Source organism: Cervus elaphus, chromosome 5, assembly GCF_910594005.1.
Source record: "Cervus elaphus chromosome 5, mCerEla1.1, whole genome shotgun sequence".
Lineage (NCBI taxonomy): Eukaryota > Metazoa > Chordata > Mammalia > Artiodactyla > Cervidae > Cervus > Cervus elaphus.
The window spans coordinates 97032415-97049877 of NC_057819.1; the positions used below are offsets into that span (position 1 = coordinate 97032415).

Genomic DNA, 17463 nt, shown 5'->3' on the forward strand with positions numbered 1-17463 from the left:
GGAAAGGGCTCTTCTCAGAGCTGGGGCCAGACTGTCCCTTGTGGGCACCCTCACAGCTTCTTAAGCTAAATCCAGACCCATTAGTGGGTCATGATAGCAATTTCCTGGGTTCCAACCAGCATATTCACACACACACAAAAAAAAAACATCAGAGTGTGTTTAAGGAAGTATGGGTAGACAGTTTTGTGAAACTTCTGTTTGAAGTATGTGTGTGCCTATGACATTATGACGTGTAATACATTTCTTCCTGTGGGCCAAGGTCAAAACAACGTGAAAAATACTTCCCTTGAGCTGCAAACCCAAGTATCTGCAATCTAACTCCACTGTGGCTGGGGCTGGCTCACCACCCCAAGTTCAGATCTAATCCCCATTGTACCCCAAGCAGGAGAAGGGGTCTTTGCTTTTTGCATTGGCATTACTAGAAGTCCAAGTTCAGGGATACTTCCAAAACCAAGATGAATTCAGCCACTTGAGTGAAAACTGCCTGCTGTCTTTGAGTGATGGTTTTTCCAGTCTCTACCTAAACCCATCTCACCAGGCACCCTGTTCAAATGATCTTCGCCACCATTACTGTTTGAATGTTTATCAGCTTAGCAAATGGTTAAGTCAGCGGTCAGGGTGAATAGTCAACACCCCTTTCTCCTCCCCCCAAATCATCCACATCATGCTTCATTGTAACGAGTGTCGTCCACCTAAAAGAAAGGAACTGGCCGTGAAGGGACTGACCAGTCTCACCTGGTTCGTAAGGCTGTCTCGGATAATTTAAGGTAACTGCAGTGAAGTGATGGGGAATTGTAAAATAAACTCAGAATGTATTCTCCAAAAAATTAAAGGAAGCACAAGAGGAAACACAAACTGCATAGAACAATCTGGTCTTTGGAGGAGAGGTTACTTATACCTAACAAACAAGGTTTCATTTCCCATCCCAGAGGAGAGGAGGGCTCAAGCCAAGGGCTGAGACAGGAGATCTCAATCTGTCTCAGGACACAAAAGGAAGTCATCGCAAGGCAAGGAGAGCCCTTGCTTCGGAGCCTGAAGGATGCTGGATGACCTGGGAGGGACAAGAGTGGGAAAGGCATGGCGGCATGGAAAGGGTTTCACAAAGCAGTTTATCCTTTAATTCTTCTTTTGCTCTGGAGAGTCCTGTTGTGATAAACACATTCCATTAATAGACATTAGTGGTCCATTTAAGAAACAGCAGATATATTATTCATGTTGCTTCAAAGAGTCAACAGGAAGAAGGAAGCCCGTCTCTGTGGGAAGCATTTCCAAGTCCATCAGCAGCCTGGTGACCTGTTGTAATTAATGGGTTATTCCTCATTACTCAGTTCTCAGAATGTGACCTGGGGAAAAACTCCACTGAGGTGGCACTTAATAAACTGAAAAAAGAATAAACTGTCAAATGCCGGTCCACTTGGTATTGAAAAGGACAAAGGTTCAAACTCAAGTCAACCAAACCTTCTAAGTAACGCCAGCTCGAACATGGTACATGGTAGAGAAAGCTGATCTCGCTGCTGCTCCTGCTCCCTGCAGGGGTTTCCCCACAACCTGCATGCAGTCACCCTGGTCCATCCCCTCCTCTCTCGCCCTGAGTTCCCAGGACTGTAGTGATGAACCCACAGCAAGTGGGACATCCTCCTGTGAACCCTGAGAGTGGGTGTGGCTTCCGCAGCTCCTGCGCTCAATCCTTCCTAGGCTCTTCCTTTTTATTGCAGTCACTGTCCCCGCCTGCCTTTCTGGCCTGACAAGCCCGTTAAGCACACCAGCTTCAGGGGGGTTGACTGACAGTTTCATCACATCCTGCACTTTCCAACCCCCGGGCCTTTGCTCAGGCCGGTCTCTCCTCAGCACCCCGTGGCTTCAAGGTTCTGATTACAGGCGTCTGTCTCCTTCACAAAGGCTTCCTGGATCCTTCTCTTTCTCTGAATTCCCAAAGGACAGGATCTATTCTTCCAGGAGTTACAGCTGAGTGCTATCTCATCTGTCCTGTAGGGCTGTGAGGGCAGGAAAGGCTTTACCACTTCTGCCCCACCTGCCTATAATGAGATAGATGATCATCCGGGAGAGAAGTGGGAGGGTGGGGGAGGGAGAGAGGGCCTCTGCTCAGGAAGGTTGATTCCTGATCATCCTGCCTCTACCCATTAGCCTGCACATTTGAAGTGTCAAGAGTACAGTGAGTAAGCCTTTATTTTGAGTGTATATTCTTCAAGATTTCAACAGAGATCATTCTGCTAGAGCATTATGTTAAATTTGTCTCCTGAAGCAACTTCTTAGTCATCAAGACTCCGAGTTTGTGCTACCCATTGACAAAGTGTAATCAGATGAACAAACTCTGATCTAACTAGTGTCTCACAGGGCGTGGCTCTTGCATCAGAGATCACTCAGAGAGCTTGCCGGAAACGCTGATTCCCAGGACCAGAGCAGCAGCACCTTCAGCATCCCACCTGCAGCCTGGGAACTTGAAGAGCTGAAATCCACCTGTGCCTCTTCCCCAGCAAAGCCTGTAAACCTCCACTCCGCCAACCTATGCCTTGCCCATCTGTAATGAAGCTTTTGTGGAAAAACATTAGACCTGGAGGTTCTTCCTTAAACTAGTTTTAAGGCCTCAGGCAAGTTGTTTCCTCCTCCATGAAACAGCTAATGGGGCCTGGAGTGACTATGAGATGAGCTGTCAAAGTACAGAGCCTGGGGTAGAACAGATGTTCTTATTAAGTGGACCAGAATATACGGAGGAGGCCTGTGAAGCTGGGTGGATAGTGTTCCACATTTATTTTTACTACTGTTCATCTGAAATCTAACATTTCCTTCATTTACAAATGCAGACAACAGGAGTTTGGTAGTACCTGTATCTTTTTTTGTTTTTTGGCAGTACCTGTATCTTAATATTAAAAGAAATTATAGATATTTTCCAATCACATTATAGGTATGCCTTAAAAAACATTTTAAGCTCATCACTACTTCGAAAGTAGCACAGTTATCAGACCTGTTGCTTTAATGCATTTAATGCATTAATCAAGAACACATGTATGGAGATACAAAATTTTTAAAATATTTTGATCACTGTGTTTCAATATAACTGGTTCTTTATAAACTGTTATATATTTAAAAACAAGCTGTGCTGCTTCAGGAGCACATTTACTAAAATTGGATGATACAGAGATTAACATGACCCATGCACAAGGATACACACATAATTGTAAAGCACTCCATGTTTTTTTTTAAAAAAGAGAAAGAAAAACTAAAAATAGAATAAAAAAACAAGCTGGTGGATTGATAGCTGGAAAAATATGTGATAAAGCAGGCATAGTAAGATGTTAATGAACAAGCCAGGTGTTCGGTGTAAAATTTTTTCTGTACGTTTGAGAATTTTTCATAGTAAAAGGTTGGGAAATAATCCGAGAAGGCGTCCCTAGGCTTCACCAGATCGCCAAAGGAGTCTGTGACACACAAAAAAGTCAGAAACCTCTGACCTAGAGGTCTGAGTGTCTTTACCTTGCTACAATACAATGAGTTCTTCATCTCAGAGGCAAAGGACCCCAAGCCCCAGTGCAGAACCCAGGAGTTAAGACTGGTAGCCTTTCCTAGTCTAGGAAATCTAAAAGGTTTGCAGAACCAAAGTGGGCCAGTGGTGTTTTCTCCCCCTTCAGCAGTCCAACTTTAATCTCAGACCTTAGTTCTAGAGAGAGGAAAAATTACTGCAGAATAGAACACTAGTCAGACTCAGGAACCCAAGGCCAAGAGCTCAGAACATCCGCCAGCACTCTGGGCAGGGCTGGCCCAGGCCCCCTCTCCAGGCCTGGGACAGAAGAGGCCTCCCCAGAGAGTTCACCTTCAGTAACCCCACAACTCAGTACTGCGGCAGGTTATAGGGTCCCAGGAGTGGACCAGCCAGACCTAGACTCCTCTCCTGGGGTGCAGGGACAGGGAGCAGAGCTTCCAGCTGGCTTTCCTGGAGGCTGGCACAGTGGTCCTGTCTTCTCTATGGTATTGATAAATGGGAAGAGCTCTTCCTTTAGACAGACCTCCAGTGATACTACGTCTTCCTCATGCCCACCAAGGATCTATGAAACTCAGTTCCCCCATTCTGGAGAGCACACTGCTCTCAGATTCTAAGTCGGATCACCTGTACTTGCCCAGAGGCTTTGAAATCTAGAGGAAAAAATGCACCTCTTCTATCCCACAAGGCAATGCAATTCAGACAGAGCTAATGAGGAAACACCAGGGCTACCTTTTAACTGGACAAGAGAGAAAAAGTAGAGCATAAACGCAGGGAGTTGGGGGGAAGGTCATCTCATTTTATGGCAAAATAGATGAGCTTGCCAAAATTTAAAAAAAAAAAGGAAAGGAAAGCCATGATTATATACCCATTAAACAGTATAGTGAAACAGAGATCTCAAGTATGTTCATGCTGCCTATTAACCAGGTAGTACGGTTCAGTCCTTCCAGAAAGCTATTTGGCATTGTGCGGCAATTACCAAAATGTGCTTAAGTCCACTTTCGGAAAAAGCTGAAAGGGCTTCTTTACAAATTGCAATGAGCTGTACAAATTTAAGTTACTGATTCCCCAAAGACATGCTAACCCAAGGTACTGCCTCTTATTAGCACCCCGAAACCCTGCATCCAGCATCAGTGTTTTATCTCTGACAAATGGTCACAAATAAGCACAACTGGTAGAAGCTATGATCCTATTTGTTTGTAAAACACACCCAAACCCCAAAAACCTATGTTCCTGTATATATGTACATGTGAATATTACAAAAGCACAGAATATGGCCTGGAAGATACATGCCAGACCAGCTCACCTCATCCTCTAAGGAGGGGCACAAGATGGGGTGAGGTCGCGACTAAGGCCAAGTTTCACTTCTCACTCTGATCTTACTATGAGAATGAATATACATTTAGTAATATTGATACTTATGTAGTTTTTGAAATGTCCTTCCACTGATCAAAATGAAGTCAACTGGAGTTGGGCTAACTGTCTCTTTAGGTGCATCCAGCTACCTTCTGAACCCTTGAGAGTTGAACAACTGCTCTTCCTGGAGTAACTAAGAGTCCCTTGATTCCATATACTGGAGCTGTTCTTAAAGTAACAGTAAAATTCTGGCACTATTACAAGGTAATAATTAGGGCTGAAGTGAAGTGAAGACGCTCAGTCGTGTCCGACTCTTTGCAACCCCGTGGACTGTAGCCTACCAGGCTGCTCTGTCCATGGGATTCTCCAGGCAAGAATACTGGAGTGGGTTGCCATTTCCTTCTCCAGGGGATCTTCCCAACACAGGGATTGAACCCGGGTCTCCCACATTGCAGGCAGATGCTTTACCCTCTGAGCCACCAGGGAAACCCAATAATTAGGGCTAGGAGACCCCAAAATACCTAAACCCTGATCTTAACCAAATATCCCTGCTTGTATGGATATTAGAGAAAATGCATGAAATAACACACTAGCACAAATCATTTTAGACTACTGGGCTTGGCCGAATGGAATAAAAATCTAACTGGGCCTAAAAAGTTTGACCAATTTATTACAGATTGATCCCTGAGTTGGGAAGATCCCCAGGAGATGGGAAAGGCTACCCGCTCCAGTATTCTAGCCTGGAGAATTCCATGGACTGTATAGTCCTTGGGGTTGCAAAGAGTGGGACATGACTGAGCAACTTTCACTTTCACTTCTTCACATCTGCTTATTTCATCCCTCCAACGATCAAATTCAAAGTTCAGATGTTATCGTAAGAGAACAAGGTTATCTGAATGAGCACTCACAGGCCTGTATTGGGGAAATGAAAACAGAAACTGGAGGGGCACCTCTCCCATGCTAGTGTCCAGCTGGCCCCTTCTCAGTCCTTTTCTGGCCAGGACAGTGGCCCTGTGGCATGACCCACTGTCCTTGGATCTGTGTAAGCTCTGGCATGTCCTGCTCCCAGGCAGAGGAGGGTGAACAGGAAATGGGAAAGGTTTGGCACTTGACAGGCATCTTTTGGAAGAAAGACAAGGTTGCAGCCCAAGTCACAGCTCAGGAATTTATACAAATGCAACCATGTCTCCATTTCAGTCTCTTCCTCCTCAGGGACTGATCCCTTATGAAGTCTCCTGAGCAGGACATTGGTCTAATCCAATCATGGCCCAGTCAGTCAATAGCTTATAGGCAGTCAATTTAAGACTTGACTGTTACAAACACAGTGAGATCTTATTTGCAATGAACAAGTATAAAAGCAGAGACTGCAAGTTACCTGTAATAATGAAAACCTGGACACACAACAGAGAAATATCTAAGCAAATTTACTTCTTTCTTTTCCTTCAAAGGCATATCTCAGAGACAGTGCAAGTTTGGTTCCAGATACTATGACAAAGCAAATATCACAATCAAGTGAGTCATACAGAGTTTTGGTTTCCCAGTACATATAAAAGTTATGTCAGGACTTCAGTGGTTAAGAATCTGTCTTGTAATGCAAAGGACACTGGTTCAATCCCTGGTCCAGAAAGATCCCACATGCTAAGGGGTAACTAAACCCATGTGCCACAACTACTGAGCCCCTACTCTACAGCCCATGAGCTGCGACTCTGAAGCCTTCGTGCCCTAGGGCCTGTGCCCTGCAACAAGAGAAGCCAAAGCAATAAGAAGCATGTGCACTACAACTAGAGAGTAGTCCCTGCTAGCTGCAACTAGAGAAAGCCCACACGCAGCAACAAAGATTCAGCACAGTGGAAAAAAAAAAAATTATTTTTTTAAAAAGTCAGGCACAGAGGTAATGTCTTAGACCCCCATAAGTCCTAGTTAGAGAAATAAGGATGAGAAAAAGTATAAATATCAGAAAGACTCCAAATTACCATTATGTGCAGACAGGACTTTGAAGTCAATGGAAAAGCTATGAAGAAAGAGTCCAGGGAATTCCCTGGTGGCCCTTAGTTAGGACTCAGCCCTTTCACTGTGAGGATCTAATCCCTGGTTGGGGAACTGCAATCCCATAAGCCTCACAGCTTGGCCAAAGACAAACAAAAAGAAATAATGAAAGCACTTGAATTAGATAAAGAACACAGAGAGATCACAGGATTGCTTTCTACATTATATACTCCTGCTTCGCTTGTTTGCAATGATATTTATCACCCATGAAAACAAAGACTGTGCCACTGCATGATTGAGAGTGGAGAGATGCGGTCAAGTTTTAACAGCATGGGGCATATAAATGAAATAAGGATACAAAGAGCAAAGTCAACCTGTAATAAGGCCCTAATCTCGGTGCCCCCAACTCCCAGGCCAGGTTCCACCTCCCCCTGTGGACAAGCATGTCTCTCACTGAGACACGAAGGTCCCCTGAGCAAGTCACTCAGCAGGAAGCCCGGCGAGGACCCGCACAGGAAGTTAAGCAGACACTGCAGAACAAAGTCCTGGTCTCCTCTCCTTGTTCCTGTTTGGGTACCCTGTTTTTCTACTTTTTACTTTTGTTCTGGGGGGTGCTTTTTCGTGGCCTAACTTGAAATAACAGACTGCATCCTTCGATCATAAAAATGCCAGACTAGGAACTGCTTCTGACCACTGTCCCCCACAAAGATGTACTTCATGGAAGACTATTTTGGAAGATGTTAATAGAAATGGCATGAAAAAAGTGCTCTTAGGCAAGTAAGCCTGGGAGATGCTGTATAACCTCCTCTGGGGTGGGGCGGGGGGGAGGATCACAAAGTATATCATATTTGCATATTAAAGGCACTTCTGTAAAGAAAACAGTTTAACTTTATTTACCACCAAATGTTTCCCAGGTTTCTTTTCTGCACAATGCACAGGCACTTTGGGGACAACGTATGGTTAAAAAACACTCCACGAACAACTTGTTACATTCCGCACTTGGTCATCCTAAAGGGAAGGTCGTCTGTACAACACCCGGTCTCTAGAAGCTTCAGGACTGGCTGATACTCTCTCCGGATGAATGAAGAAGCTGCTCCTAACTATCTTGTTCCAGCAGACTCTGATTTTAGCTGGTCCTTTCTTATGCTCTCCAAGTTCAGCTCTCTGTATTTTCTTTTAAAAAAGCCACACTAAAACAAAGGGAGGAAAGACCAATTACAGGCCTCAGCTACCCACCTGCTTTAGAAAACCATTTATCTTTTCGTTGCCAAATATCCCCAGTGCTCCTCTGCTTCTTCTGAGTCGCCCCAGATGATCCAATCCTTCGAGACCCATCTTAAATACTGCCTTCCCACAAGCATTCTGTGTTCGGTCCCCAGTCAAAAGTGGTTTTCCACCTTCCTCTGAACCCCTACCCCACTTTCACCTTTTTAATTCAACTAATTCTGCTAAGTACTACAGTTTCAGCTGTACTGGATCTATTTATGTAAAAGAGAGAAAGAGTTCAAGTACAGCCTCCCTACACATCAAGAAGCTCACAATCTAGTGAGAAGAGAAATAATGACAACACAGTATAACCACTGCTTCTTGGAAGGGTTTCTAGAGGGCAGTTCAAGAGAAAAGCATAAAGGTCAGTTCAGAGGACTCAGGAATCTCTGGGCTGAGTTTTAAGGGAAGAGCGAGAGCAAGTTAAGAAGGAAAGGGCTTGGGAGGCGGGTATAGAGAGCCTCACTGCAAACAGAGACACAAAGCTTTTCAGTTCAGTGTATTGAGGAAAAAAAGCAAGACTCGAGGGTGGAGAGAGTACAGGCAGACATTAGATGCCTTGAATAGCAGTGAAAGAGTTTGAACATTAAATCAGGGGAAGGAAAGGAAAGGATTTAAATAGGAAAGGAACATCAGGTCCCTTTTAGGAAAATATCTCTGTATGCCAATTCTTCAATTAGATCTTGATCTTTTTCAGACAGAAGCTGTCTTGATTCATTTGCCTCAACAGGTGTGTGGCTGAAGGAAGAAGGAAAAGGGGTCACAAGGCTAGGGTAACTGTTCGAGGTCAGGGGCTGGCTCTCTAAGCAGAATTCTGTCCAACACCAGAACCTTCATGAACGTGGGGGGAACTGACCTTGACTAGAATAACTATAATCACGATCAAAACCAGAAGGCCCCCGACACTGCTTTTAATGATGAGAAACAGAGAATACGCCTCCTCATCTTTCAGCAGGATGACAGTGATCTGCAACAAAACAGAGATCACCCTGTAAGTCAGGTGAAGCAAAATGAGGTAAAAATTCCACATTATTTTAAGAAGCAAAATATGAGAACTTGGCAACATACCGTGTATTGATCAAGACTGACAACAGTAAAGCAAAAAGCTAAACCTTTCCTGATGGAGTACTTAAAATTATCTAATGAGATTTCCAGTTTCTGGTTCCACATGCAAGGGGCTTGGAAGTCACCACTCCATGCTAACAAGGGAAAAGGTGACCAGACTGGAAAATCAACAACTTTTCTTGGATCCCTAAGAGAGGGGAGGACACCAGGCAGACCTGCTGCCACCAAGAGCAGAGGGACAGACAGACAGATGGACACAGAGACAGAGGCTCCCCACCGCCAGGGAAGGAAGTCCTGAACTGCAACTGATGGACTGCTCTAAGCACAACAGTGATGACTCTCGTGCTACAAACTCCAGGGAACCCAGCCACTGGGGTGAGGTTTACTCCAGGAGCTAGACCAGGTTCCCACAGTCAGTGCTGGAGAAAAAACCCTTCACACTTCTGGCGGGGGGGGGGGGGGGGGGGGGTAAGGAACCACTCTGAAATAAGCCAAAGAACTCTGATCTGAACAACGACTGGGCTCAGGGGAAACTAGTTAACCCTGGCCTAACCTGCTGGATATAATGAGAGCCTAACTGTTCTGGGGGAATGGAAGTGCCCAACTCAAGCCCACTCTAGCCATCCTGTCCCACCTAAGGGGGTTGAAAAACACAGAAATGGTGAGGAAGTTCACAGGCCAGAGGCCCAGGCTCATTAAAAGACTGAGACCTAATCACAAAACCACAGAGCACCTCCCCTCCCCCACATCTCACACATTAATGAAGGTCTGTCGACAGAAGTTCCTTTTACCTGGTACAGCATTTCTAGCTATCAAAAGAAAATTACCAGGTATACCAGAAGGCAAAAAAACAAAATTTGAAGAGAGAGAGTAAGCACCAGAACTAGATATGGCAAGAAGGTCGGAATTATCAGACTGGCAATTTAAAACCACCACAATGAATACGCTAAGGGCTCCAAAGGATAGAACAGACACACAAGAACAAAGAGCGGACAGGCAGTGTAAGCAGAGAGATGGAGACCCTAAGAAAGAACCAGAAAGAAACACCAGAGATGAAAAGCTGCTGTGACAGGAACATGCCTTCGATGCACTCATCAGTAGACTGGACATGGTGAGGAAAGAATCTCTGAGCAGATATAGCAACAGAATCTCCAAAAAACAAAGAGAGCAAAAACTGGAGGTGGGGTGGGGGGAGGGGTAAACCAGAGGACAGGAAAGCGATCTGATAACCAAAATACTTTATACAAACTATTCTGGTCTCCTATCTAGAAGTTCGCCAGGAGACTGTGACCTTCTGGTTGTGTGTGTGTGAGACAGAGAGTCTGAACCTGGCACGGGTTCAATCCCTGGTGGGGGAACTAAGAGCCCGCATGCCACGTGCATGTGGCCTGAAAAAGAGAAAAAGAAAGAAAAGGGAAGGCGTATGAAGAAAAACTCCTTTTGCTACTGACTTCTTGGCTTCCTATTCTGTATTCTGCCATGTGAAAATGTACCGCTGGGAGAGGTGGCTCCTTTGGGCCAGCCACAAGGGAAGGCATCACCAGCACATAGTCAGGAGAGCCCAAGAGTCGAAGTAGCCTGGCCACTGACACTGGTCTGCCTCCATCCCCAGATAAACACAAGAGGCCTTTAAGGCATGTTAGCAGGAGGATTTTTTTTCTTTGCAGCTGAAATGCACTTAAAACTTTGGGTACTGAATTTTAAAAAAGGAAAATCATCATGGGGACTGTACATAAAAGCATCAGTTAAGTAAAGGGGGAACATTTATACGTAAATAAATGACTTAAGAATGTGCATATAAGACACTGTTAACAGGAACTCCCTTGGGGAGGAGGGAATCCAGGGTGTGAGAGACAGGGAGTGAAGGAATCACTATTTTTCATTTGGGATCTTTGCATAAGACTTGGATTTTCTTGCTTTTCTGTTTTTTTTTTAATCTGTGCAATGATATAATGGGGACACTTCTCTTTCTTCCACATCATTTTCTGTATCAGACACACTCAAAAATAAACAGAAATGTTATTTCTGACATGTCTAGAGAACTGTGCCTTTCCGCTCCTCCAGGGAGGAAATCAGAGGAGCTAATGCGAGCGATCCACTCTCACCCTCTGACACTCAGGCTTCACTAAAGAGATCACAGATGGACCATTTTTAGCGCCAGCAGCCGCCTAGGCGAGTGTCAACAAGAACGACAGCCCCGGCGGGGCACACACAGTCTTCAGCCCACAGATCACAAAGGTCAGTCTGACTTGCAGTCACATGTAAAACCTCTGCAAAATGAATCCAAGGGTTCCAGGACTTAGTTTAAGACTTATGAGAGAATTCTGCGCTCATGAGTATTGTAACCGTAGGACCCTGTAACTAAACACTGGTATCACACACTAGGAAGCAAGTTAATACATATAATAAAAAAAAATTCTCAACTAGGAAATTTAAAAAAATTTTTTCAAATCAAAGTATACATAGGTGTTGATTCCAGCCTAGTTATAACAACCGAGACTTCCTCTGCTTAGGCCTCTTACTCAGTTGCTTCATTTCAGACACAGAAAAACTTAGGCAGAAGCTGAGTAACTCAAGGTCATGGAGACAGCTGGTTGCAGAGTCAAGAGCAGAGGTGATACGACTGAAACAGGAAGAGGGCAATAGCAAGTGCCTGTTTGTACAGGGGCACTAAAACCAGGCACAGGTTGCTAGGACAACACCCAGAAAACCAGAAAACAGCCGGGGATTACCTTAGTTCTGTGGTTCTCTGTGTTGAGTCCCTCATACAGAGATGTGTTGAAAGATATTTCACCAAGGATCTGCAGCTCAGTCACATCTCTTAGTAACTATAAGATGGGGGAGAAAAAAAATTAAACATATTTTAGACATGGACCTACTGTACCTTTATTTTTTGGAGTCAACTTTTTTTAAAATTGGAGTATAGTTGATTTAAAATAGACTTCTAAAAAAAATGGACTTACAATTCCTGGACAGCATCATTCCTTACGTTTCTGTTTTTTGGTCGAAAGGCATGTAGGATCTTAGTTCCCCAACTAGGGATCGAACCTATACCCCCTGCACTGGAGGGCAAAGTCTTAACCACTGGACTGCCAGGGAAACCACCCCTCCCCTCTCATCTTTCCCTTTAAATGTGTTCCTTCTCCAGTATTCCTCATGTCTAATGAATGGCCTCAGCAACCACTAAGTTTCCCAAGCCAGAAACCTAGTTAAACCTCAACTTCCTTTCCCTTACCCTTTACCTCACACCACACTCCCATCCCCAAGTCACTTCTTGATGATTCTTTTTTTTTTTTTTCAGTCTCTCTTACACCTGTCCTTTCCTCCATCCTCACTGCTACTTCTTCAGCTCAGATCCCATCATTCTCACCTGGATCATCACAAGAGGTTAAACTTGACTTTTAGTTCCTACTTTTGAATGAGTGATCAGGGAAAGTCTCACTAAGAAGGTAACATGTGAATTAAATATAAGAAGAAAGCAAAAAAAAAAAAAAAGAAGAAGAAAGCACACACATGAAGATCTAGGAGAAAAGCCATCTCATGCAGAAGGAACAGCAAGTACAAAGGTCCAGTGGCTAGAACAATATCGGCAAGCTGGAGTCTAAGAAGCAGGGAAGAGGAAAGTATTAGGAGATGGAGAAGTAAGCAGAGACCAGATATAGGGTCTGCGGCACCACTGAAAAAGACAAATTTCAGTCTAAGTGTATACAGTTTTTTCTTTTTAAAGCAGAGAAGTGGCATAGTGTTTGCTTTTAAAAGATAGCTGTTCCATGAAGAATGTCTGTGGAGGGCATGGCAAAAGCACAGGCAAGAAAAGCAGGGAGGAAGCTACCGCAGGGAATCCAGCAAGAGGTGGTGACCTGCACAACAGGAGCAGTGGAGATGGACAGAAGTGAATGGATTCAGAATATATTTGGGGATGGTGATGGGGTAGAATGACAGAGTTTGCTGCTGGAACAGATAAGGGGATGTAAGAAAAAGGAGTTCGGACTTCCCTGGTGGTCCAGTGGCTAAGACTGGGAGCTGCCAATTCAGGGAACACGGGTTGGATCCCTGGTCAGGAAACTAGATCCTGCAAGCCACAACTAAGACCTGGTGCAGCCAAATAAGTAAATAATTTAAAAAAAAATTTTTTTTTTTTTTTTAAGGAAAAGTAGTCGCCAAAAGGAATTCCTAGAGTTCCCAGTAAGACAGCAGTGTAAGGGCATCCCAGACGGCTCAGAGGTAAAAACTCCGCCTGCCAATGCTGGGTCCATCCCTGGTTCGGGAAGATCCCCTGGAGGAGGAAATGGCAACCCACTCCAGTATTCCTGTCAGAATAATCCCATGGACAGAGGAGCCTGGTGGGCTGCAGTCCGCCGGAACGCAGAGTCGGACACCCCTGAGCACGCAAGCAACTGGTAAGTTACCCTAGTTAGTTACCCTGAGAGACTGGGGAAGCAACAGGCTGGAGCAGAAGGTGGATCGACAGACCTGTTTTGGACACGTTATATTTGGAGATGCTATTAATATTATCGTTTCCAGGGAAGATGCCCGAGAAACGAGGATTAATCAAATCTTAAGTACCTGCTTTGCCTGATTCAAGGAGAGCTCTGCAGCCACGGTTACATTTTCTTTATCCGAGGTGACCTTACAGCTCACTGAATGCCATTCTTCCACATGCTGGAAGAGGATGAGTGTTTATTAGCACGATCTCTTTATGGGATGGAAAAGCTGGGAATTTTAACACTTAGCACACAGACAACCTCAAGGTTGAGGAATAAAGGGTGTGAGCAGTTTCTGCCCTCATTTGGTTCCAGCAAAGCCGCAACCCTGGCAAACGTGAGCCGGAGAAGAGGCTAAGGGGCGCCTCAGAAACGCTCGGCCTGTGCTTTCAGGGGAAACCTCGGCAAAGTACAATCCCGGCGTCTCACGTCAGCCGCTTCAGGCCCTCCTCTCTCCCCCATTAACCCCCTCTCTCCGGTCTTTGGGATGACTGCGCTCACCTGAACCAGATCGCTCCCACAAGCGTCCTTGTGAGCCTGAGTGCACACGGTGTGGGCCTGAAACGACAACCATCCCAGTCTATCCCTGCAACACAATGAAAAAGCCAAACCGCCATAGCTACCCGCCCCCTCCCACTTCTCGCGAGATCCTTCGTGATTGCGGAGACGGCCGCGCGCTAGGACCCGGCGGGCAGGCGCATCCGCGTCTCGAGGAAGTCTCGCGGTGTTAGCATTTGAACTGCCTGGCGGGTGCCGGTCATGGCGGCGTCACTCCCGCTACCCGCGAGTGGGCTCTTCCGAACGTACGGGGCAGCCGGCGGCGGGGGGCCGCGGCGGCGGCCGGGCCTGGCAGCCGTACAGTGGTTCCCGCCGCAGGACCGGAAGCGTTTCTTCAGCAGCAGTAGCAGTGACGCCAGCAGTGGCGGCCCCTCGCAGTCTGTCGTCTCCGACGATCCTGACGACCCCGACTTCCCCGGCAGCCCGGTGGGTCAGCGGAGGAGGCGCGCTGGCGCCCGACTCGCCAAGGGCCGGCCGAGTCAGATCGCGACCCCGAGACGCCTGAGGCTGCGACCGCGGTGCCCGCAGAAGTGCAGCACCCCCTGCGGCCCTCTAGGAGCGCCATCCTTTCCCAACGGCAACCCGGGCTGCCTGAGCCCGGACATCAGTGTGTGCGGCCAGCCCAGGGACGGCGGCGAGCTGGGCACCAGTGCCTCCCTGTTCAGCTCTCCGGCCTCTCCCGGCCCCGGGTTCCCTGCGCCAGAAGACAGCATCTGTACCGACCCTTCCACCTTTCTGGATGCAGCCTCAGAAGCTCCGAGCAACTTCCATCTCCCAGAAGCCTCCCTGGACCAGGCACCCCTCCCCTGTTCCCAGGACGCAGCGATAGGAGGAGGCAGGCTCACCAGGTTGGCCCACCAAGCCCAGGCCAGCCTCAGGTCAGCTCTCTTTAGCTTTTTGGACTCAGGAAATCCTGAGGATTCTGAGCTTGGGACAGATGGGAAGAATTTGCAGGAGTTTTGCCATGACAGGGAACTGGTGGGGAGGAGGCTGGAGAGCCCAGGTTTATCAGGCAGGTGTAAGAAGAGGTCCACAGACCAGGACTCTTGTCAAGAGATTGAGTCTCAAGAGTCTGTCCAGATAGAATACGAGGAGGCCCGTGGGTGCAAGGGCAGAATCGCACCTGGGAAAAGCAACTGGCCTGAGAGAACCAGGCTAAGCCGAAAAAGGAAGCATCAAGGGACAGCAGAAACCTCCCTCCTCCATCACCGCCAGGTTACAAAAGGCCAAAAGATGGAAGACGATTCTTGTGTCACCCAGGACCTGACTCGTTTACAGAATGCCTGCTCTTGGACCAAAACCAGAGCCTCTTTCAGTTTCCACAAGAAGAAGATCGTGACAGCTGTGTCTGAAGTGTGCAGCTGCAACACCCTGGCCAGTTCTCTGTCTGAGTCCCTCATGTCAGAATATTCACACCACCCTGTTGGGAACAGAACAAGCTGTGCTCTGTCCCCCTGGCACTCCTCCTCTATGTATTTGCTAACCCCCTTAAAGACACAGCAGGTCACAGACAAAAAGACATGTGATGCAGAAAAGCTTTATGGGGAATGCAATCAGGTGGGTCCCATCCCCTTCAGCGACTACCTCTCCAAAGAAAAACTAGAATGCTGTGAGAAGATCGGAGAAGGGGTGTTTGGCGAAGTGTTTCAAACAGTTGCTAACCACACACCTGTGGCCCTAAAAATCATTGCTATCGAAGGACAGGACTTAGTCAATGGAGCTCACCAGAAAACTTTTGAGGAAATCCTGCCAGAAATCATCATCTCCAAAGAGCTGAGCCTCTTGTCTGATGAGGCATGCAACCGCACAGAAGGCTTCATTGGGCTGAACTCGGTACACTGTGTTCAAGGTTCTTACCCTCCCTTGCTCCTCCAAGCCTGGGATCACTATCACTCAACCAAAGGGTCTGCAAACGACCGGCCTGACTTTTTTGGGGAAGACCAGCTCTTCATCGTGCTGGAATTTGAGTTTGGAGGGATCGACCTAGAGCAAATGAGAAAGAAGCTGTCCTCCATTGCCACTGCCAAGAGCATTCTGCACCAGATCACTGCCTCCCTTGCCGTGGCCGAGGCCTCTCTGCACTTTGAGCACCGAGACTTGCACTGGGGGAACGTGCTCTTAAAGAAGACCAGCCTCAAAGAGCTCCACTACACCCTCAACGGAAAGACGAGCTCCATCCCCACCCGAGGGCTGCAAGTCAACATCATCGACTACACCCTGTCCCGCTTGGAGCGGGATGGGATTGTGGTTTTCTGTGACATCTCCAGGGACGAGGACCTGTTTATGGGAGAAGGTGACTACCAGTTTGAGATCTACAGGCTGATGAGGAAAGAAAACAACAACTGCTGGGGTGAATATCACCCATATAACAACGTGCTCTGGCTACATTACCTCACAGATAAGATCCTGAATCAGATGACCTTCAAGTCCAAACATAACACCCCAGCCTTGAAGCGAATGAAGAAACAGATCCAGCATTTCTATCAGACTATGCTGAACTTCAGCTCTGCCACGGACCTGCTCTGCCAGCACAGTCTATTTCAGTAAGCCGTGGGTTCCGACCACCCCAAAGGAGAGGGCGTGGGACTGGAAGCCCCTGATTCTGTTTTTAACCTTTGTCCCCACAGCAGGGTGGGATTCCTGCTCTTACAAGTTTCCAATCAGCTGTTCAAACAAGAATTTTGTCTCCAAGTTGGAATTGAAATTTTTAAACTTAACAAATATTCTTTAAAAATAAACTATATGTGAGAACACCGTTTACAACTGAAAAGCCCTTTTTCTGTCAGCAGACTTCATTTTGTAAATTTCTTTCCACAGTTTCCTTTTTGAGCTTTGACACTTTGTGTAACCTGAACAGAAAAAAGGAAAATCAGGAACACCCAAGGCCTCAGCTGTCACACTGCTAAGAGCCTGTTGCTGTAGGTGTCATAAGGCTGGCTTTGGGAACCACATTACAGATGAGTCAACCAAGAGCAAAGAGGCTGTACCAGAGCAGAGTCCCGGGCGTACAGACTGGGAGACGAGGAAGAGAAGATGGTAGACGATTTATAGGGAGAAGTGCCACGTGTTTATCAGTCTCATTTGCTGATCACAGAGAAGCAGAATTTATCCATAATTTTCAAAAGGAAAATAAATGTGTCCGTGGCTACTAAAAAGGTTGAATTTTGCTTACTTTTTTCATCAAGGGAAGAAAAATTGAAATGTCAGTTTGGGCTGAATAGTTAATATTCCTTATGAATATGACTTGGGTAA

At 46.4% G+C, this 17463-nt stretch overlaps 2 protein-coding genes and 1 non-coding gene across 3 annotated transcripts in view; 2 read left to right on the forward strand and 1 right to left on the reverse strand.

The window, feature by feature from the left end:
- The first annotated feature begins 3115 nt into the window (after positions 1 to 3115).
- Positions 3116 to 3216, forward strand: LOC122695836. The gene has a single exon (XR_006341585.1). It is a non-coding gene; the product is annotated as a U6 spliceosomal RNA (small nuclear RNA).
- A 4487-nt stretch (positions 3217 to 7703) lies between these two features.
- ITGAE (integrin subunit alpha E) overlaps positions 7704 to 17463 on the reverse strand; it is a 50856-nt gene continuing 41096 nt past the window's right edge. The window contains exons 27-31 of the mRNA XM_043903418.1: positions 14155 to 14211; positions 13736 to 13831; positions 11902 to 11997; positions 8961 to 9071; positions 7704 to 8028 (exon numbers count right to left, since the gene is read on the reverse strand). Of these exons, the coding sequence (XP_043759353.1) occupies positions 7939 to 8028; positions 8961 to 9071; positions 11902 to 11997; positions 13736 to 13831; positions 14155 to 14211 (450 nt within the window). The 3' untranslated portion in view covers positions 7704 to 7938. The remainder of the gene's footprint in view (positions 8029 to 8960; positions 9072 to 11901; positions 11998 to 13735; positions 13832 to 14154; positions 14212 to 17463) is intronic.
- On the forward strand, positions 14384 to 17366 carry HASPIN (histone H3 associated protein kinase). The gene has a single exon (XM_043903423.1). The coding sequence runs from the start codon at positions 14413 to 14415 to the stop codon at positions 16756 to 16758; it is 2346 nt and encodes a 781-aa protein (XP_043759358.1). The 5' UTR covers positions 14384 to 14412; the 3' UTR covers positions 16759 to 17366.

Coding starts and splice junctions, on each gene's coding strand:
- HASPIN (XM_043903423.1), top strand. CDS start 14,413: ATGGCGGCGTCACTCCCGCTACCCGCGAGTGGGCTCTTCCGAACGTAC.